At 42.8% G+C, this 23,080-nt stretch overlaps 1 protein-coding gene across 2 annotated transcripts in view; it reads right to left on the minus strand.

Moving 5' to 3' along the window:
* Positions 1-968: 968 nt before the first annotated feature.
* Positions 969-23,080, minus strand: part of ATP13A2 (ATPase cation transporting 13A2) — a 32,162-nt gene continuing 10,050 nt past the window's right edge. The window contains exons 2-29 of one of the 2 annotated variants that reach the window (XM_075277817.1): positions 15,780-15,856; positions 15,500-15,667; positions 15,358-15,416; positions 15,143-15,257; positions 14,144-14,223; positions 13,973-14,050; positions 13,490-13,559; positions 13,216-13,350; positions 12,831-12,897; positions 11,757-11,888; positions 11,507-11,674; positions 11,155-11,265; positions 10,993-11,039; positions 9,545-9,733; positions 9,044-9,250; positions 8,426-8,530; positions 7,754-7,910; positions 7,000-7,120; positions 6,587-6,711; positions 6,335-6,495; positions 6,137-6,247; positions 5,798-5,877; positions 5,337-5,489; positions 5,115-5,211; positions 4,696-4,919; positions 4,337-4,488; positions 3,930-4,102; positions 969-3,695 (exon numbers count right to left, since the gene is read on the minus strand). In XM_075277817.1, coding sequence (XP_075133918.1) covers positions 3,537-3,695; positions 3,930-4,102; positions 4,337-4,488; positions 4,696-4,919; positions 5,115-5,211; positions 5,337-5,489; positions 5,798-5,877; positions 6,137-6,247; positions 6,335-6,495; positions 6,587-6,711; positions 7,000-7,120; positions 7,754-7,910; positions 8,426-8,530; positions 9,044-9,250; positions 9,545-9,733; positions 10,993-11,039; positions 11,155-11,265; positions 11,507-11,674; positions 11,757-11,888; positions 12,831-12,897; positions 13,216-13,350; positions 13,490-13,559; positions 13,973-14,050; positions 14,144-14,223; positions 15,143-15,257; positions 15,358-15,416; positions 15,500-15,667; positions 15,780-15,856 — 3,521 coding nt within the window. In that variant the 3' untranslated portion in view covers positions 969-3,536. Of the gene's footprint in view, positions 3,696-3,929; positions 4,103-4,336; positions 4,489-4,695; positions 4,920-5,114; positions 5,212-5,336; positions 5,490-5,797; positions 5,878-6,136; positions 6,248-6,334; positions 6,496-6,586; positions 6,712-6,999; positions 7,121-7,753; positions 7,911-8,425; positions 8,531-9,043; positions 9,251-9,544; positions 9,734-10,992; positions 11,040-11,154; positions 11,266-11,506; positions 11,675-11,756; positions 11,895-12,830; positions 12,898-13,215; positions 13,351-13,489; positions 13,560-13,972; positions 14,051-14,143; positions 14,224-15,142; positions 15,258-15,357; positions 15,417-15,499; positions 15,668-15,779; positions 15,857-23,080 lie in introns of both variants that reach the window. The other variant, XM_075277816.1, reaches the window with a different exon arrangement.

Raw genomic sequence — 23,080 nt, forward strand, 5'->3', positions numbered from 1 at the left:
AGCTCCTGGGGGAGAACCCCATTCTTTACACTGCAGGCCATCTCCAAAGAAGTTAGGACTTAGCTTTAGGGTATACTGACACATGGCAGACTTGTTGCAGATATATTCTGTCCACCATAACAGATCCCTTTCAGACACAATACCTGCACCCAGAGTGGTGGGTGGTACTGAATAGAAGATACGTGGGGGCGGGGGGGAGGCAACACATGAAGTCACCATGAGATACACAGACATTCTGTCGCTGGTTACTTCACATGCCTTGTGATGGTTGTCCTTGGGCTTTCCTTTCAATCTTACTGTCTAAGTTATTACGTCATCAGCTCCAGGCAGAACAGATGGGGGAAGGGGAGGCGATGAAAATATTTGAGATGGTAGGAGTGCGCGATCTAAAGTCTTTATCCAGGTTGTACCTATGAATGAGAGGTAGTCACAGCTCCGCCCACTACTATTACTGAACATAGTCATGCTCAACTTTGGAGAGGGCAACGTTATAGGTATAGCTCCACCTGGAGGCCAAGAGGAGATAGCACAGGCACATAAGGAACAACTAATACATATATACACACTCACAAAGATTTTTGTTCCGTCCATCTCTACTCATTTGGAAGGACTGTAGGTAATATAGGAGTTGAGTGATGTCAGAAGAATCGAATTCCAGTCATTCATGTTATGTTGTATAGAAGTCGATGAGACGTAGTAAAAATACAATAATATAAAGATGGACCAACCTGCACAGGTCAAGTGGTGGACCGGACAGACAGAAGAAAGATGGCTGCCCGGAGGCTCTGATCACAAGGATGTCCTGTGCCGTCACATCAGTATCATCTGGATTTTGCTGCTAGAAAATACTAAAAATAAAAAAATTCAGAGACTGTAGTCTGCCCTGGTTGGGCTACGTCAGACACATTACCCAAGAAATCCACAGCGACACCACGCAGAAGGGTATAAAATACTAGTTTATTGAGCCGCACAATATTCCATCCTCCAAAACGTCATCAGAAAATACAATTTCATATCATTTTATATTAAATAATTGATATTTGGTTTGTATGAAAAGGCCACAAGTCATAAAACTATATATAAAATATCACAGTTCATCAATACCCAGGAGGTCAAGGAAGATGGAAGGGGTGAAATAATTCTTCAAGTCTAGAAACCTCCTGATCTCAAAGACCTAGAGATTCCCGGGGTACTATGTACATAGACCCCAATGGGGTATCGAGGGTTGAGACTAAGTCTCCATGTACAGGACCATGTGCTTTGTCAGTGGTTTTCACAGCGACCACACCAACCTATTATTAATCTAGTGGACCCCATACACGTGCCAGTGTATGATCAGCGGTCCGTTTATGTAAGCCCAGAACAAAACTCGGGACAGGTCCTATTCCTTCTTCACCGAAGCAAAATGAATGGATCCAATGAGGCATTGACAGCACATGGATCCATACGGTTTCACAGACTGGGGGCTGTAGTGCCTAAAATAAAGCGCCACCAAGTGCTACAATACGGGTACTGCAAGCAATAATGGATTACAAGTAGCACCACCAAGTGCAATAAAGCAGGAATGACAACACATAACTGAACAAATCCATCCAATGCATGGACATCATGATCATGGTTATACACTTTGATAGAGCAGAGCTGTAATACCACCGGTTGACATGTGTGGCGCCATTTCTGGAATAAAATAGACCCCTATAGAGATGAGCGAACACTGTTTGCCGCCGGCAAAGTCAGCGTCACAGGTGCTTCCATTCATTTCTATGGGAGCGTGCTGTTCAGATCGGCTGATTCGAACAGTGTTCACTCATCTCTAGACCCCTATATTTACAGCATTTTTAAAACATAAAAAAAATCCCATAATGGATTCTTTATACTTCATAGGATTAGAATATGGAAAGAATATGCAAATCTGTCTCCCAAGATTTAAATAGGGAGACAGATCTTGGGAGACAGATCTGCATATTCTTCCCATGATCCCCCACAGTGGAGCGACAATGGCTTAGTAAGACTCCATACACCTACATGGTGGTCTCTCCTTAAGGAGTGACAATCAGGATTAGAATAATCATTTTTCTGTACTTTTGACATTCGTAAAACTGAAAACATGCGTTGTTTTTTTTTCTGGGGTTTTCCAAGTCCTATAAAGAAGCCTATGGGGAGAAACACATTAAAAAAAACCTCAAGATATGTTTTGGGGGGGAAAAAAAGCCACAAAAGCCAAAACATTGTGTAGAAGACTCAATAGTTTCTCCTGTGACCAAAAAGCGCCACAAAAATGCTGCAAAATGCAACATGTGAAGGCAAATTCATGGATTTGTCATGATTTTTTTTATTCCCCCTCCCCCACATACAGCTAAAATCTCAAGCATGAGTGTTGGCTAAGACCAAACCTGCGGTCAGCAGCAGCGAGCATTAACCAGACCTGAAGGCTCGCCGTCATGGCTGCAGGTTTTCATCTTACTTTCTGGCGATAACTCACAGTCTAGACATACAGAACGTATACAAGACATAAAATGTAAAACTGATAAAAAAAAGAAAATTCTGTAAACAAGACGAGACAGAACGACTAAGGTGCAAGTTCTCTTTCGCGGCAGAAGCAACTCCGACATACAGTAAAACGGCACAATGTGCACCAGACAAAGTACGAATAGAAGGTAGTAGAAATAAATATTAGCTGCCATCCTACAAGGTCCTGGGCAGGTCAGCCTGGGAGCTGCTGAATGGTTTCCAGTGTGATGAGCAGCGCCGCCGTCCTGGGAGATGATCTGCAGAACAGACATGTTCCCTGAGAAGTGCCACGTGTTCAGAAAAGTCTTCAAGACAGAAATCTATATCCACAGACCAACGTGGAGCAAATACTCAGTAGTATTCTGGTAATAACAGTCTGCAGGTCGCAAAGACAAGAGGAGGGAGGTAACGCAATGGCAACCCAGCAACTTTGCATATAAAAGTAGGGAAATTCATAGAATACAATTCCCTATTATCACTATTTCATGGCTCCTATCACTCCCTCTGGCTGCTGGGGTGAGGAGAACCTACTGTGCACCTTACCTGAGGATGACAGCAGGGTATAATAGGGATTTAGAACGCAGATCAGTCTGCAAACGTAACAGAAGAGGAATTGTTATTTCACCAGACAAAGCAGCCCCTTTAAGTCTTAGTACATATTCCCTGTGAAGACTTGCAGCGTTTTCTGCTGCCTGGCTAGGAGCTGTGATCCTGAATCCATTATTAGTGCGTTGTGAGTGAGCAGTTCACCGTAGATGTTGATTTTCTGCACCAGTAACTGCAGATCTGAATATGGACCAAACCAGTCTCCGTTATGCAGCAGACCACAGGTGAATGGAGAGAAGGGCAGCCGTCTGGAGTATAGGGGCACAGAGCTCGGCACAATACTGCTGCACTGTCAGGCTTCTGTCATCCTGAGGAATTATTACCAGGTAATACAAGTTCTATTCCAGCAGGTTTTATTATCTCCAGGGTTAGGGGCTCCAGTAACAGGATCACATAGAAGACCCGGCATGGATTTCCTGCTACCTGGAGTTTTTGGCGCGGCTGGGGTACAGAGTCTGGTTTACTGGAGGCCAGGAGTGTTGTCCCTGAAGCTGTTGCTCCAGTTTTTTGTAAGCTTTTTTGGATTCTTTTTTTCGCAGTTTTCTTAAGCAGCTTAAATATCCATGGTCCAGGGCAGTCTGAAAGAAAGCCAGAAAACTGTCAGCACTGGTCAAAAAATGCCATCTGTCTCACACATGAGTAATACATGGGAGTAAGAAGAACATTCCCATACCGATGTACGATTATACAGATTACACACCCGGTCAAGGTCTTATACATAAACATGACTGTAGTCTACGCACATTGGGGTAAATACCTTACAGCTGGACTGGTGTCCCCATCTCCCAAACTTGGCCTTTAGTATAACTTACCTCCACAATGAAAGCTGCAATGAAGTTCACGGCCACAATTCCAATTAGCACAAATTTAAAGTTGAAGTCGCCAATACGTATCAGATCCAGGATGGACAACATGAACTTCATGGGAAACAGAGTGATCCAGAGCATCATGGCGAGCAGCAGGAGGAGGGCGATGAGGAGCAAAACTGAAGGGGAAAATATCACAGGTCAGGGAGGAAAGAGCCGAGTACCAATACAGCCCAGAAGTTTTCTAGGAACTCATTGAGGATCATCAGAAGAGATAGAGGAGCCGGTCACAATATACAAGGGAAGCCCATGATATTATGACCGACCCTTGTACGCTTCCTGTCGACTATCCTGCACCAGCAGGTTCCACTAGTTTTACAGAAGAATCCCTTATTTAGCATGAAGCTACTCACTGTTTGTATACAGAGGCTTCCGGAAAGGATATCCCTTAGAAAGTACGACTGCGAGAATCAGGTACTGGAATCCGGACACGCTGAAGATAACTGTATTCTCATAATTTGGAAGGTTTTGAGACATTGTGTTGTTGGTATTAACTGGAATAAACCTGCAATTGGAAAAATATTATACTGACACAAAGATAGGAGAGGGCTGGAATAGTCATGTCTGTTAATACAATTATTTGGGTGTATTCTCTGAAACAACCAATAGATGGCAGAAGAGGATCCTGTATACAACAGGATCACAGACACTATGCCGGACAGGAGAAGGATGGAATAGTTTTCTACAGCCAGGTTATTCTACTTACACTTACCAGGGCTGAGATACAAGAAGGAAATAAGATACCAGCTGGACAAGAAGAATCATGCTGGTCTGTACGATCAGGCTTCCTAGAACTGGGATACTGATCAATGTGCCCAGCGGGCGTCTTAACCCCAGCTCACTGGCCGGTCCGGTCCTGCCCATTAACACAGCCAAAGTGGTAGTGATCACCAGGTCAAACAAGAGGAACTGGAAGTCGCCCAAGTTGGTGTCCACCTGTAATATTCAAAATATTGTATCCATAAGCCCATAACCCATAACCAAGATACTGTACTGCCCCTCACAGACAGGCCTCCAACCCACTGCTAAAGACAGACATCTCAGGGCCCAGATATCAGCTACACATTAACATATATCTGCCCCTTATAATACCATAACAAAGACTCCCATATTCTCCTTCTTTTCACTCACTGTATATAGGATGAGCACGCTGATAAACTGGGTCAGGCTGTACATGGCCATGTATTTGAACATCTCAAATGAGGTCTCTAGTGAGCAGCGCCCCTCCCTGCAAGACAAGAGGCACCAAGGTTTAATAGCTGTGCACTATTAGAGAACATATAGTGAGAGGCATTCACTTGAGAGTGGAACTATATTTTATCATATTTAATGTCAGACAGTTTTATCACTTACCGGATGACGATAGGGACGCACTCGATGTTGCTAAGTTTAGATGTAAATGGAGAAGCAACTGAAGCTTCAGCATCCGATAGAGAGATTCCCACATCTGCAGCTTTCAAGGCCCCACAGTCATTGGCTCCATCACCGCACATCCCTACACAGTAACTGCACAGAACAGAAGGTCAGGACACGTCATATTAGAGGGGAGAGAATCATCACCTCAATACAGCACAGCGAGGGTTCTGTTACAAGCCAGCAGCACGTGATATAGGAGCCTAACTTCAGAAAATGTCTATTCTGGGAGATGGATGATGGTTCAGGCCATGTTCTCAGATGAAATAAATCAGTACAATGTAGTGAGTCCCATAGTAAGCGATCCATATAATAGAAGAAAGAGGCGAGGATCAAATAGCACAAAAAGGAAGAGCATTAACCTGGATTTATTGCTTAGAAACAGTAAGTCGTTCACTTACTTCAGATCCTGGAAATCACGCACCAGTTCCGTCTTTTGATCCGGTGACATTCTGGCAAAAACTGCAGCGTGTATAAGAATCTAAAGATTGAGAGATGAAACAGAATAGAATGGCCAATGCTAACTAGGACACAGTGTATGACTATCCATAGTTAAGACTACACAGGGTTAAATTCTGCTCTGCAGTAAAACTAACCATACACATTAGATGTATTTTGGATGGACTAATGTGTACAGCGCCTCCTAACTTTCCACAAGGGGTGGCAAGTAGGAACAGAGGGTGCTATATGCTGCTCCTGAGATACTGAAAAACAAGTAGAAGCAAAAGCCATGGTTTTACCTTGGGCTTAAGATCAGGGAAGTAGTCAGACAGCACTGCAAAGGATTTCCCATTCATTGCAAAACAGTATGGCCCCCTGTCCAAGAACACTCCACCTTGCTGGTATAGACCCTGCATGGAGACGGATTTCACAGGTTTATGAAGAGGACAACTTGTGATCACTGGTGGCTGCTCTCTTACAATTCATGCGCCACTCACCTCTCTGGTCTCCTCTCCTAGGGTTGGCTCTGATGGAATGAATTTCAGGGTGGCTGAGCTATTATATGTGGGCGGAGATGCATTCACAAAGAAAACCTTCTCTGCTGGCTCCACCAGGTGACAACTCTTAGCGACATTCACTGCTGTTAACATATTATCCCCTGCAGAAACAGACTCATCAATAAACCATCCACCACATTGACAGATTAGGATTACGATTAGGATTACGAGTGTGTCTAGAAAGTCACTTACCAGTCACCATAACTGTCCGTATATTCGCTTTCCTTAGCGAGTAGATCACGGGTGCAGTCTCTGGTTTAAGGACATTCTTCATCACCAGGAACCCCAAAAATATAAGATCTCGTTCTGCCGAGTCTCTGGAAGATACACAAGGAGAGAGGAAACCATAATCCTAAATCCCAGGCACAAACTGAACAAGAATGGGGAGGATATGCACTGCATACAGCAGAGCTGGACCAGCAACATTTTATGCACTGGAACCAGTTTCATCTGATGAGGTGCTGTGTATCCGTTGCATTTAAGAAGTTTATTTTTTAGCAAATTATTTTCACCTTGCATTGAATGGACCATTGAATGAGATAATACAACGGTAACTAAACAAAAAGACACCTATAATTGGGCAACCATTAGCTCAGGCAACAAACCTTGTGATGGACTGAGCCTCTTCAAATGTCCGCACTGACTGAAGAGGTTTATGAGCGAACCCCAGAACCCGATACCCATCCTGAGTGTACTGCCGAAGCATCGCTGTGAAGTCAGCTGGTACTGTAGTAAGAGAAATAATCAATCATTACAAAATCATATCATTAGGTCTACAGAAAGTAGAGGGCGCCTGTCCCTAGAACTACGGCTCCAGATATTAGGAAAAATAATTGTATTAAAGGGGTTGTCCCATCTCAAGAATCCTATCTATATTGGTAGCTTATGTAAATTGAAGCCTTTTTCTAAATATATTGCTTTAGAAATTCTGCTTTGTTTGCCTTATATGTGAATTTATTCCTCCCATTGTTTACACTGCGTTGCTATAACCACAGACCTGGAAGATAGGACAAGTGATGTCACTTACTCAGTGCAGGACAATCCTTCAGATAATTGCAGTTTGCTGATAAAGCCCAGTCTGTTATCTCTCCAAGTAAACACACAAATAACAGGAAGTACAAGAATCTGCAGATCATCTGACCTGCAGAGGTGTTCAGCAGGAGGGAGAAAAATACAGGAAGTGAGAAGCAGACACTGCACACAGCCTGGCTGAAAGGCTGAGATGGGAGAACCTCTTCAAGCAACAAGACAGGGCTGTGGACAACCTCATTTGTTTTCTTGAAATCCATCATCCTTCCCTGATCTCTCTGTGCAAAAATCCAAGTGCAGACCGTCTGACTCCTATAGCCTAAGCCTCACCTGTATCTGGCTTGCACAGACTGGCCACCATCTCCGGAGCCCCCTTCATATAGAGATCTGGCAGGTGATCTCCTGGAAGTTTGGCTATGACACTCATCCTTTGCAGACTGGAAGAAAAGGGGAACCTCTGCAGGACCCCAACAGGCACCTGGTGTTTCTGGGGAGCAAGAAAGGAGGGTTTACTTGTGAATGATAATTTTTATTCGTGTAGAGTTAATTGTAATACATTAAGCCTTCCTTTGAGGTCATCCTGTGTAAGAGAAGACTGGGCTATGTAACTGTGATGCTGTGTAACTCCCAAATATAAAAAGGGAGATTTAAAAGGTGCCCATAAACATGTAGATTGCCAAAAAACTATCCCCCCCATACACATGCATACTGAGCTTAGCATGCATGTGCTGCCACTAGCTGCTGCAAGGCACCTCTGGTGGTGGATAGGAAAATGGATAGCCAAATAATTACTCAAATCTTAAAAAAATGTAAGCATTTACATTTAAGCATAGAAATGTGACTAAACCATAGGTCACTCTCTGGCGACACATTCCCTTTAACAAGAGCGATCTTTCTTTCCTCTACACATCTGACAGGGGTAATGGGTACATTCCCATATACATGACATTCCCAATATCAAATGTATAGAATGTAGAACAAGACAGAATACAAAGCATATACCGGCCCATGAGGTTGCTCCTCCAAGCTCGGAGGTTTCATCACAGACAGAACTTTAGTCCCAAAAATGTCTTTTGTTTGTGGATCCACATCTCCGTCTTCCAGAACCTGCAAGAGATGATTTAAGGAGATTAGAAACTTTACATACAGTAATCCCTGTACAACGGAAAGTTCTTCAACTTTCTAATAAAGGCTAGGTTCACATCTGCATTCGGGTTTCCATTCGGGGGGTAATCCACTTTAAAAAAGCGGGTATCTGCAGACCCCATAAATCCCATGGGGTTTGCCAGATTTCTGCCCGAAAAATGAGAGAAATGCACTGATGGCAGCGTTTTTCTCTCTACATTTTTAAAGCAGAAAGGGGAACAGAATCCAGTTTAATTTCTTAAGGAATGTAAACAATTACTTTATCCACGCCAAGATCTCTGCTTGCTGTCAGTAAATGGAAACAATTGTTCACACTCAGTAAGGACTTAAAACAAAGTCTATTAGAGAGTTGCAGAATTGTTCATTTTACAGGGATTAAGCTTTATTTATAGAAATCTGAATGGGCCCTATCAAATGAAGGAAACTATAGATGAAATCAGTTCGTTATACAATGGAGAGATGCAGGATTCTCACCCAGCCTGTAGACTCCACCATCTTAAGATCCATCAGGTCACCAATGGGATGTCCATTGAGGAGAGTGACTGAGTGGCAGGCAGCTAGTGAATACAACATGTGTCCGTCGGGGAGTGAGCGAGGATCATGGATGATTGGCAGGAAGCTGAAGTTCTCCAGGGGGACAACACCCCAAACATCCAGGCCTTCTTCAGTCAGGGTTCCTGTCTGGGGGAGAATACAAGGCAAGGTTTACACTGGCTCACTGGACACTTCCAGACATACGGACTAACCGTCAGCTACAAAATGTAACCCAGTACACTGCACAGCTAGAAAGAAGCGCATTGACTGCTGATACACTCTGTGTGAATTACTCCAGTGAACAATTCCAGTCTATTGAGGGTATTGTTATTTAAGCAAACCCCCCCCCCCCCCACTCCAAAATTTACTCGTATATATGTACTCATGTGTTTATGGTGGTGACAAACATAAAAATGTGGCATAATAAACTTAATGTCGTACCTTATCAAAGCACACCATCTTTATCTTGCCGCTTACGTTGATGCGTGGGGGGCTGATACAGAATATACCTTTTTTCTTCAGCCGGCTTTGGGCGTAAATAGTGCCCACGGTCATGGCTGCCGGAAGAGCCGGTGGTACAATAATGGTGACGACATCAAGGGCTCTTATAACTATCTGAGACACAGGAGACTGTCCAGGAAACAAACAGTGTGTCAGTCTCATGTACATTATTATTATTTATTTATATAGCACCATTAATTCCATGGTGCTGAACATTATTATAGTAATCCCATGGTGCTGTACATTATTATATTACCTCCATGGTGCTGGACATTATTACATTAATTCCATGGTGCTGGACATTATTACATTAATTCCATGGTGCTGTACATTATTACATTAATTCCATGGTGCTGTACATTATTACATTAATTCCATGGTGCTGTACATTATTACATTAATTCCATGGTGCTGGACAGTATTATATTAATTCCATGGTGTTGTACATTATTATAGTAATCCATGGTGCTGCACATTATTATATTAATTCAAAACAAATACAGTACTAACAGTCACCAACTGGCACAGTGGGATACAGGGTCCTGCCCGCAAGGGCTTACAGTCTATGAGGGAAGAGGCTGTTCAGATAGTGGCAAGGTGACAGTAGTGTCATTGGAGGTATTAATGGATTTCTGACGGTTCAGCTAGTATTCATTGCTAAAATCTTGTAGCGGACAATAGCAATGGACACCACTGACAGTCAACAACGGTAGTGTGAACACCCCCTAAGAGCAGAGCGGAGTAGGAGGTCTTTGGAGGATCGGAGGTTACGTGTGGGCAGATAGTGGGAGATTAGGTCAGAGATATATGGAGGAGACAGGTTGTTGGTGGCTTTGTATATCAGCAGTGTTATTTATTCTTTTATTATGTAGATTATGAGCCCCATATAGGGCTCACAATCTACATTTTTCCCTATCCATATGTCTTTGGATGGGAGGAAACACACGCAAACTCCTTACAGATTTTGTCCTTGGTAGGATTTGAACCCAGGACTCCAGCGCTGCCAGGCTGCAGTGCTAACCACCGAGCCACCATGTTGCCGAGCATTATTATTCTGAATTCTATTCGATGGGCAATGGGTAGCCAGTGAAGGGATTGGCAGAGGGGAGGCCATGTAGAAGGGTGTTACAGTAATATAAGTGGGAGATTATGAGGGCATTGACTAGCAACTTTGTAGTTTCAGGGGTGAGGAAGGAGTAAATTCGGTGGGATGTTCTTGTGTTTGAGGCGGCAGGAGGAGTTGAGGGTTTGGATGTGCGACTTGAAGGATAGGTCAGAGTCCAAGGTTATCCACAGGGCAACAGACCTGTGGGACTGGGGTAAGTGTGGTTCAATTAACTAATAACATAAGGCTATTGGAACAGTTAACAGCAATGGAGGACACGTACCTTATATAGGATATGGATTACTATGCTGTAGATTGTCCCGATGATGGCTGCAAAATTAGGGAAGAAATTATGAAGTTTGCTGCATCCCTAGAGACTGACAGAACTGAACATCATACTCCAACCATAAGAAACACATGATCTAAGTAGCCACTAAATCCTTACCAAATATAGCCAGGACGAGGACAAACCTGAGCGAGTCTCGGTAGAACTTGAAGTGGATCGGTTTGGGATGCAGAATGGAGCTGATGAGGTTTCCTTTCACTGTGCAAAAACCTAAGAAAAAAAAAAGGGGGGAGGGGAGGGAAGGGAGAGATTATAATTAGAAATGACAGAACATTTTACAGACTGGCTTATAATTCTGGAGTATAATGTAGGAAGTAATTCAGGAGGAATACATAATATATTGGATATAATATGGTTGCAGTCTGCACTATAATGAACATTTTTTTCAGCTATTTTGTCACATAAAAACGACCAATAGTAATTTTTGTGTCATCTCGGGTAAATTGTATACCTGTCTTTGTGACAATGGCAAGGACTTCCTTATCGAGGTAACTCTTTGCCTGTATGATCTGAGTTCCACAAAATATAGTATGACGTCGATGGGCATCAGAAGAGTAAACCGTATCGGCAGCTGAAGGTCCGTCAGGTAATGGAGTTTTCATTTCAGGCACACTCTCACCTAAAAGTTACAAGAAGCCATGAATGGAGTTAAAATGAATTCATATGTTAAAACTAACATGATAAAATATAATGCCGCTCACCGGTCAGCATGCTCTCATTCACCATACACTCCCCAGACAGCAGGACGGCATCACATGGCATCAATATCCCCGCTGGAGGTAGAAGGATGCAATCCCCGGGAACCAGATCCAGAGAGTTCACCAGCAGCTCCTCTGTAACTGGAGAAAATAGAAAAATGATGATTAGGGAGCGTTCACACTACTGTCGGTGTCCGACATGTAGTGTCCGCTCAAAATCTGTCACGGACACTAGGAGCGGACACTAGCTGTGTCCGTGACACCTGTCATTCACTTGAATGGGCATCGGGTGCGTTCTTTTGCACTCCGTGCCAGTCCTTTCCTGTCCGCAAGTGAAGATGTCCGACTTCTCAAGCGGATAGAAAAACCCTGCATGCAGGGTTCCTCTGTCCGCTTGAGAAGTCTGACATCTTCACTTGCGGACAGGGAAGGACGGGCACGGAGTGCAAAAGAACGCACCCGATGCCCATTCAAGTGAATGACAGGTGTCACGGACACAGCTAGTGTCCGCTCCTAGTGTCCGTGACAGATTTTGAGCGGACACTAGGAGCGGACACTACATGTCGGACACCGACGGTAGTGTGAACGCCCCCTAATAAAAGACTGGGAATCGCTGGACATGATATGTACAGTCACATAAGAGGAAATCATAATTCAGAAAGGGAGGATTAATTCTTTAAAGTAGTTGTCCAACTACTAATCTGTATCCCCTATCCACAGGAAGGGCACAGGTCTGACTATTAGGAGCCCCAGCAAACACAAGCACAGGGTATCCCCTGAATTCTCCATGTGAAAGAAAAGCTGGCAGCTAATGTCCCATTTTTTTTTATGGAATATATAGAGGGAATCCTTCTGTACATCATGCCAGCAGCCTCTCCAATACCCCTGCTATCTGCCATTCCCCCAGAGTAGCGATGGATGAAATCTGTAGATTATAGGCAAGCAGAACGTTTCTGTCACAAATGTGATGTAAAATTATCAAACCCGCACCCTTTCCCATGTGTGCACAGTATCTTATTATCATAGATTATATATTTGAGTGTGTTGGGTTTGTCACTATGTAGAATCTATTCTCACCTCCAGTTGCTCTTCGTACAGTCACACTCACTGTCATCTTCACCATATTGCGCAGAGTGACACTTTGCTGTGGAGAAAGACAGAAGTAAAGCATTGTGGGAAGATGCAAAAAATAAGAGGTAACCTGCTGATCGGTAGGGGTCTCAACAATGGGACCCCTGCCGATCTCAATAACTAGGGCGTTTTGTAAGGGCGCCTGGTTGTACAGCACAAACCCCTCCAACAGCCCGGCTCTCAAGATTGATGGGGTCCTAGTCTATCTGAAAGTTTAGATAGGGGGCATCTAGTTAGATACACATTAAGAGTAATGATTATAATATAAAAATGACTGATCTAAACCAACGCACGATGCATCGTCAGGGGACAGATACATAAGCAATCTCACCTTCCGGGTTTCATACAGCGATACAGAGATGGAGATGACAGATATGATGATGATACAGACAGCATAGTAGTAATATCTCTCACACAGCCACAGGACCACGCTGAACACTTGGAACATGTAGAAGGGATTCAGGACCTGTCAGGAGAGGACGACAATGAGCAATCCCAGAAACAGCCTGTTTCATGAGCAAGACCCTGTTCACACTGCGGAGTTAGGTCTAGAAGCAGAGCAGCATCTGTGCCTACCAGAGGTGAAGACACCCAAGGTAACTCACCTCCTCGATTAGAAGGTGCCCGTAAGACTTCACAGGGACATCAATTTCATTAGGACCATAAACCAACTTCCTGGAAGCAAAGAAAATAGAAACATATGAAGTCTCCCTGGGGCCCTCAGCCTTCTCTACAGTATATTCAGACTGGGGCCCTCAGCTGTCAGCCTCCTCTACAGTGTATTAAGTCTAGGGCCCTCAGCCTCCTCTACAGTGAATCCAGCCTGGGGCCCCTCATTCTCCACTACAATGAATCCAGCCTGGGGCCCCACAGCCTCCTCTACAGTGAATCCAGCCTGAGGCCCCTCATTCTCCACTACAATTAATCCAGGCTGGGGCCTTCAGCCTCCACTACAGTGAATCCAGCATGGGGCCTGCAGACTTCTCAACAATGTATCCCTCTGAGTTTAGCAAGTACTATGAATTGAATCTTCATATTCCATTATGAAGCACCATATTACTACATAGTAAAATCTGCCAGACACTCACCTGTTATTGTGATCTGATTGGCTGAGGCCTGACTTGTTTCCATGAATCTCACCACACGTTAACCCTTCATCCAGTGAACTGTGAACAAAAATATTTGCTGTGATTTGACATTCAACCAGCAGATTTGTCATTGGAGCAAGAAAATCTGTTTGTACATCTGGATCATCTTACCTGACCTTGACAAAATCCATGGACTGCTCCCTCCAGATGTAGCGCATCCCCTCAAACACAAAGTAGCGCAGGATGTGACTCTACAAAGAAGAATTAAATGCCTGCTGAAATTACGTGCAGATGTAAGAGGAGCCATGTCCTATACACTGAACGATCTCCCACACAATCTAGTTGAAGCATTACAACTATATAATGTGATTTATGCCCACTGACCACAACACTTAAAGGGATTCTACCATTATAACCCTTTTTTTCTTGTTAACACGTCGGAATAGCCTTAAGAAAGGCTATTCTTCTCCTACCTTAAGGAGTCATCTCCGGCCCGCTGTTCAGTTAAAATCCCGGTTTATGTCGGCATGCAAATGAGTTCTCTCACAGCACTGGCCTCAGCGCTCAAACAGCACTGGGGGCGTCCCCAATGCTGCAAGAGAACTCTCTCCAGCGATGTCTCCATCTTCTTCAGCAACCGCCTTTTAACTCTTCTTTTTCTGGCTGGGGTCAAACTTCGACGCCTGCGCAGTCGGGGCCTGCCATCGGGCCTCACGCAGAGCCGACTGCAAATGTCGGCGGCCATTTTTTTGTGGCTGCTACAGAGCGTACTGCACATGCTCGCATAAGCGGCCATTTGCAGTCGGCTCTGCATGAGGCCCGATGGCAGAGCCAACTGCGCAGGCATCGAAGTGTGACCCCAGCCAGAAGAAGACGAGTGAAAAGGCAGTTGCTGAAGAAGATGGAGACGTCGCTGGAGAGAGTTCTCTTGCAGCATTTGGGACGCCCCCAGTTCTGTTTGAGCGCTGAGGCCCGCCCCCAGTGCTGCGAGAGAACTCATTTGCATACCGACAAAAACTAGAATTTTATCCGAACAGCGGGCCAGAGACGACTTCTAAAGGTAGGAGAAGAATAGCCTTTCTTAAGGCTATTCTGACGTGTTAACGAGAAAAAAAAAAAGTGTTTTAATGGTAGAATCTCTTTAAGTCATTTTCCTGATCGATCCCTTACCTCCTCCTTGTAGTGCAGCTGAATTGTGTCCTTGAATTCATCATCTTCACCGACAGCAAGAACCACACTACCACCTGCTGCCGCATCCAGGCGCATCGTGTTACCGACCTGCAGGCTATGAACAGGATTCATTTTAGACCAAATTGCCACCATAATACTTTTCATCTGCATATTTTGGGGACAATTTTTTGTTTATAAGTGAGACACTGACGCACCTGGGATCCACGCCATGTTCCTCCTGCACATCCACTATAGACGTCTGTCCAAAGATATCCTAAAATCATAGAGACAGCAGAATTATCGCAGGGTTTGCAACATTTCTGTATCTAGATCGCAGATCACACAGCCCACTGTTACCTTAATAACCAACGTGTCAGCTTCAGCCAGGGTGCAGCGGCGGCAGGTGACCAGGACAAAGAGTCGAGGCCTCCAGTGGAAGATGATAAATGGAATCCCCAGGGTGAGGACACCAAAGAGGTAACAGATAACCGTGCGCCATGTTACTCTATTGTATCCACAAAGCTCCTGCAAAAACACAAAGGGGATGTTGAAGGGGTTTCATTGTGCAAGTCACTTGACAAGGGCAAATACACTTCATCATACAGTGCCATTGTCTAGGTGTAACTGTAATACTCACCATGCAAGGCTTGGCCTTTAAAACTGGGACCGTCCCGTAGCTGCTGTTTTGCCGGCTCCCCAGCAGCTTGCTGCAATCTGCAAATACAAACACCATATAAAACGCCCGGTACAAGAAAATACAGGATGCAAGACGCAAAGCAGGAACCAGCCAAGTATACAGTATAGCTGTAGATATATGGACTGGACAGGTAACCACGATCCCATTCCCACCTTCGGTGGTAAATCTCACAGATGACGTGTTAAAACTCCATCGTGAATGAAGTCGATCACTATTGTCTGGTGTGAAAGATATTTTATACGATGTTTAATAGAATACAAGATCATAAAAAGGAGCTAAAACAAATGTCAAACAATAAGATAAAGAAATGTACAAACATGAGCTGGCAGAACTCTGGCCTCCGGGACCAAATCCTGCTCAGTCAGATCATCCTTTATGTTCTGTACTCGCTGCAGGCAGAAATTGTGGACTCAATTTCCTAATTCAAGTAATAAAGCTGAAACAATTGTGCAAGACACATTTTTACACTAGAGTTACAACTGAGATTTTCTGCTGGTGCTTTTAGGGGATTTTTTTTTTTTAGTGGTATGCCTGATATACGAGTACACATCACCCGTCTACTAGAATTACGATAAAAACTGACCTCAAAGAGCAGATCTTTGGCAGCTAAAAAGCAAAAGAAGGGCAATATTTATTAAGATATATTATAAGAATATCAATGACCTCTCCTTGGCTGGGTTCTGACACCCGGTTTCACAGACTGGTGACGTCACCCGCATGAGTTACATGGCCTCTATGAGGCTCAGTCCCATTCGCATGAATGGAGCAGAGCTGCAGTACCAAGCACAGCCACTAAGCAATGTATGGCGCTGTACTTTTAAGTAGTGAAAAGGCCGCAAGGTTCTGTATCTTACATACAATGGTCTTCACCTGAAGTCTTAATAAATTTAACACCACACCTTCTAGGACATTTAGGAGGACTACTTTGTCTTACTGATGATACCATTACATCAGTATAAGGAGACCTATAAGCCACTACACTAGCCTATAACAGCATGCAGTGGCGACATACACAAGTCATATATAAGTTGTATACGATTCCCTAGGAGTTCTGGGGAAATGTATGCGAATTTGGAAAAAGTCCACTATGCTTCTAGCACCTGCTTTTGGAAGACCGCTCCCTATAAATCAATGCCTGACTTGTAGATATAAACCAAAGCAGGAAATATCTTCAAGAAGGACAAGACGCTCATCTGTAGACAGCGGTTTCGGGTGTACGCCCCTTATCAGTATGGAGCGTGGCAGTGGTTGGCTAGACGAGACGCTATTAATGTGGGTTAGGAGGGGTATTCTATCTCATTGAGGATACCGGTCCTATCAACATAGAGAGCCTTATAAGCAATTACAGAGAGCAATAGACTACATTCATCCAGAGTGCAGTGACGATATGTAAAAGCCATATTTCCGGCAGAACTTGTTCCATCTGTTGGCTTTCCCCACAACTATGAGCGTCAGAAATATGACTAGAAAGCTTCCCTCTGATGTAGAGATTGTCGCTGCCTTCACTCCAGGTAAAGTCCAGAGCAGAGCAAACAATGAGAAAGTTACACAGGGTGAGGGGACCTTCCACATTACAGTAAGTACAGTGACATATGATAAGCAGATAAGTGATTCGCTCACATATAGACACCATATACCAGACAGTGTTCTTACAGATGGTTCCTGCCATTAGTAACATGAAATATTAAATAATTGTCACATCCCTGCACCTGGTCCACGTCAGGCAACAAAAACCCATTTCAATCAATCATTGCAGCAATTGCTTCTGGCTAGTCCTGCAGATCCCAGCAGCACCTGCCGTGTGTGCCGAGTCCCAGCATCCTCCCTGTCTAGTGAACACAGCGGGCGGATGTATTTACATTGTGTCAGCTTGTAGTTTAATTAATACGCAAAGACACAAAGCTTTACCGTGAGCAAACAATATCCACTATGGAGCCGGGACTGAAATGCGTCAGTCAAACAGCTGATTAATGCTGCGGCGTACAGGATATGAATGCTGGGAAAGCTTTATCTATCGCCAACGTGGTACAAACTAAGATTAGGTTACAGGCAAGAAAAATATACATAAAGATATCCCACATCTGTACTCACCAGAACAGCACAAGCTGCAATTACTTGCCGCCTGTTTTTCTATAGAGTGCAGCTCTGGAGTATAATAAAGGATATAACTCAGGATCAGTAATGTAATGTATATACACAGTGACTGCACCAGCAGAATAGTGAGTGCAGCTCTGGAGTATAATACAGGATGTAACTCAGGATCAGTACAGGATAAGTAATGTAATGTATGTACACAGTGACTGTACCAGCAGAATAGTGAGCGCAGCTCTGGAGTATAATACAGTATAAGTAATGTAATGTATGTACACAGTGACTGCACCAGCAGAATAGTGAGTGCAGCTCTGGAGTATAATACAGGATGTAACTCAGGATCAGTACAGGATAAGTAATGTAATGTATGTACACAGTGACTGTACCAGCAGAATAGTGAGCGCAGCTCTGGAGTATAATACAGTATAAGTAATGTAATGTATGTACACAGTGACTGTACCAGCAGAATAGTGAGCGCAGCTCTGCAGTATAATACAGGATAAGTAATGTAATGTATGTACACAGTGACTGTACCAGCAGAATAGTGAGCGCAGCTCTGGAGTATAATACAGTATAAGTAATGTAATGTATATACACAGTGACTGTACCAGCAGAATAGTGAGCGCAGCTCTGGAGTATAATACAGGATAAGTAATGTAATGTATGTACACAGTGACTGCACCAGCAGAATAGTGAGCACAGCTCTGGAGTATAATACAGGATAAGTAATGTAATGTATGTTCACAGTGACTGTACCAGCAGAATAGTGAGTGCAGCTCTGGAGTATAATACAGGATGCAACTCAGGATCAGTACAGGATAAGTAATGTAATGTATGTACACAGTGACTGTACCAGCAGAATAGTGAGCGCAGCTCTGGAGTATAATACAGGATGTAATAGACTGATTTATATTTATTATTATAATAAGATGGTGATCATGGATCACGTGGAGACATCCCTCAAGTCAAACACATGACTACCTCCACATACCAGGCCAACATTCACATTGATTCCAAGATGCTGACAACATCTTTTCATTAAACTAACCTGATGCCCTAGTATAAGAACATTGATCAGAAGAAAAGATCATTGCTGGTGCAATCTAGCAATGATGGTCACAAGGGTGGCTCACTGGATAACACTGTACTAGCCTAAAAGCCGTGCAGTCTTAGGTTTGAATCCTGCAAAGGACAACATCTACAGTAGAAGGAATTTGTATGTTCTTGTATGGGTCTTCTCTAGTTTTCACCCACACTCCAAAGACATACTGAAAGGGCATTTAGATAGTGCTCACAATAGGGAACAGTGACAGAGGAACATGATGGCACTATGTAAGTAAGTTAAACCAGTAAGGAAGACAAGAACATTGACAAGAAGATTACAGTGCATGAGCTGACCATATAAGTATCAATTACCTGGGCTAGAGACCTCTCTATAAAGTGAACCAATCCAGCCTATATATGCTGCATATAAAGCAGATTGTATCATAGGACAAAGGGTTTTATGACACAGAAGAATTCACAGAAGCCATCACTACCCACACAGGGATAGGCCAGATCCAATGTGGTACACAGTATCAAACTTAAGAATAAACATCAATGCTATCATATACTGGAGCTTATGAACTGACCATTGTGTATAGTATACAGGAGTTACAATTTGTTACACCCATCTATAGATACCCTAATACAGAGCCACCATACAGGTCCCTCTGTTTATCTTCTGTTTTCCCAGTGACATGAGAGGTCTTACCAGCTGCTTACACAACACTCACCTGAGCGTCAACACCCGATCATCCAGGTCCAGGCCGGCCGGTCGGGGGGTTTATGATGATCCTATTCACCTGCTCTGCCCCAGCTCCCAGTAACAGGTGTGACTGCAGTGACAACCTGTATGCATAAGGAATGTGCCTGACCACACCTACTACTGACAAACAGCCACACGGCAGCCAAGGAAAGCTGAGTTACAGCCAACTCAACTGGTTTTTCCATCAGACCTGAGAATTTAAAGCTGCAGACACCTATAGAGGGGAACAGTAGGCCGTGATGCAAATCCTGAAGAGTATACACATTATACTGTATATATGTTATTACCAGGTATCTACACTGGGTAAATATAAGTACTACAATACTGCTCCTATGTACAAGAATATAACTACTATAATACTGCTCCTATGTACAAGAATATAACTACTATAATACTACTCCTATGTACAAGAATATAACTACTATAATACTACTCCTATGTACAAGAATATAACTACTATAATACTGCTCCTATGTACAAGAATATAACTACTATAATACTGCTCCTATGTACAAGAATATAACTACTATAATACTACTCCTATGTACAAGAATATAACTACTATAATACTGCTCCTATGTACAGGAATATAACTACTATAATACTACTCCTATGTACAAGAATATAACTACTATAATACTGCCCCTATGTACAAGAATATAACTACTATAATACTACCTCCTATGTACAAGAATATAACTACTATAATACTGCTCCTATGTACAAGAATATAACTACTATAATACTGCTCCTATGTACAAGAATATAACTACTATAATACTACTCCTATGTACAAGAATATAACTACTATAATACTACCTCCTATGTACAAGAATATAACTACTATAATACTACTCCTATGTACAAGAATATAACTACTATAATACTGCTCCTATGTACAAGAATATAACTACTATAATACTACTCCTATGTACAGGAATATAACTACTATAATACTGCCCCTATGTACAAGAATATAACTACTATAATACTGCTCCTATGTACAGGAATATAACTACTATAATACTACCTCCTATGTACAAGAATATAACTACTATAATACTGCCCCTATGTACAAGAATATAACTACTATAATACTACCTCCTATGTACAAGAATATAACTACTATAATACTACTCCTATGTACAAGAATATAACTACTATAATACTGCTCCTATGTACAAGAATATAACTACTAATACTGCTCCTATGTACAAGAATATAACTACTATAATACTACTCCTATGTACAAGAATATAACTACTATAATACTGCTCCTATGTACAAGAATATAACTACTATAATACTGCTCCTATGTACAAGAATATAACTACTAATACTGCTCCTATGTACAAGAATATAACTACTATAATACTGCTCCTATGTACAAGAATATAACTACTATAATACTGCTCCTATGTACAAGAATATAACTACTATAATACTGCTCCTATGTACAATTATATAACTACTATAATACTACTCCTATGTACAAGAATATAACTAATACTACTACCTCCTATGTACAAGAATATAACTACTATAATACTGCTCCTATGTACAATTATATAACTACTATAATACTACCTCCTATGTACAAGAATATACACTCACCGGCCACTTTATTAGGTACACCATGCTAGTAACGGGTTGGACCCCCTTTTGCCTTCAGAACTGCCTCAATTCTTCGTGGCATAGATTCAACAAGGTGCTGGAAGCATTCCTCAGAGATTTTGGTCCATATTGACATGATGGCATCACACAGTTGCCGCAGATTTGTCGGCTGCACATCCATGATGCGAATCTCCCGTTCCACCACATCCCAAAGATGCTCTATTGGATTGAGATCTGGTGACTGTGGAGGTCATTGGAGTACAGTGAACTCATTGTCATGTTCAAGAAACCAGTCTGAGATGATTCCAGCTTTATGACATGGCGCATTATCCTGCTGAAAGTAGCCATCAGATGTTGGGTACATTGTGGTCATAAAGGGATGGACATGGTCAGCAACAATACTCAGGTAGGCTTTGGCGTTGCAACGATGCTCAATTGGTACCAAGGGGCCCAAAGAGTGCCAAGAAAATATTCCCCACACCATGACACCACCACCACCAGCCTGAACCGTTGATACAAGGCAGGATGGATCCATGCTTTCATGTTGTTGACGCCAAATTCTGACCCTACCATCCGAATGTCGCAGCAGAAATCGAGACTCATCAGACCAGGCAACGTTTTTCCAATCTTCAATTGTCCAATTTCGATGAGCTTGTGCAAATTGTAGCCTCAGTTTCCTGTTCTTAGCTGAAAGGAGTGGCACCCGGTGTGGTCTTCTGCTGCTGTAGCCCATCTGTAGCCTCAAAGTTCGACGTACTGTGCGTTCAGAGATGCTCTTCTGGCTACCTTGGTTGTAACGGGTGGCTATTTGAGTCACTGTTGCCTTTCTATCAGCTCGAACCAGTCTGGCCATTCTCCTCTGACCTCTGGCATCAACAACACATTTCCGCCCACAGAACTGCCGCTCACTGGATGTTTTTTCTTTTTCGGACCATTCTCTGTAAACCCTAGAGATGGTTGTGCGTGAAAATCCCAGTAGATCAGCAGTTTCTGAAATACTCAGACCAGCCCTTCTGGCACCAACAACCATGCCACGTTCAAAGGCACTCAAATCACCTTTCTTCCCCATACTGATGCTCGGTTTGAACTGCAGGAGATTGTCTTGACCATGTCTACATGCCTAAATGCACTGAGTTGCCGCCATGTGATTGGCTGATTAGAAATTAAGTGTTAACGAGCAGTTGGACAGGTGTACCTAATAAAGTGGCCGGTGAGTGTAACTACTATAATACTACCTCCTATGTACAAGAATATAACTACTATAATACTGCTCCTATGTACAAGAATATAACTACTATAATACTGCTCCTATGTACAAGAATATAACTACTATAATACTGCTCCTATGTACAAGAATATAACTACTATAATACTACTCCTATGTACAAGAATATAACTACTATAATACTACCTCCTATGTACAAGAATATAACTACTATAATACTACCCCCTATGTACAAGAATATAACTACTATAATACTGCTCCTATGTACAAGAATATAACTACTATAATACTACCTCCAATGTACAAGACTATAACTACTATAATACTGCTCCTATGTACAAGAATATAACTACTATAATACTGCTCCTATGTACAAGAATATTACTATAATACTGCTCCTATGTACAAGAATATAACTACTATAATACTACTCCTATGTACAAGAATATAACTACTATAATACTGCTCCTATGTACAAGAATATAACTACTATAATACTGTTCC

Source organism: Leptodactylus fuscus, chromosome 6, assembly GCF_031893055.1.
Source record: "Leptodactylus fuscus isolate aLepFus1 chromosome 6, aLepFus1.hap2, whole genome shotgun sequence".
Lineage (NCBI taxonomy): Eukaryota > Metazoa > Chordata > Amphibia > Anura > Leptodactylidae > Leptodactylus > Leptodactylus fuscus.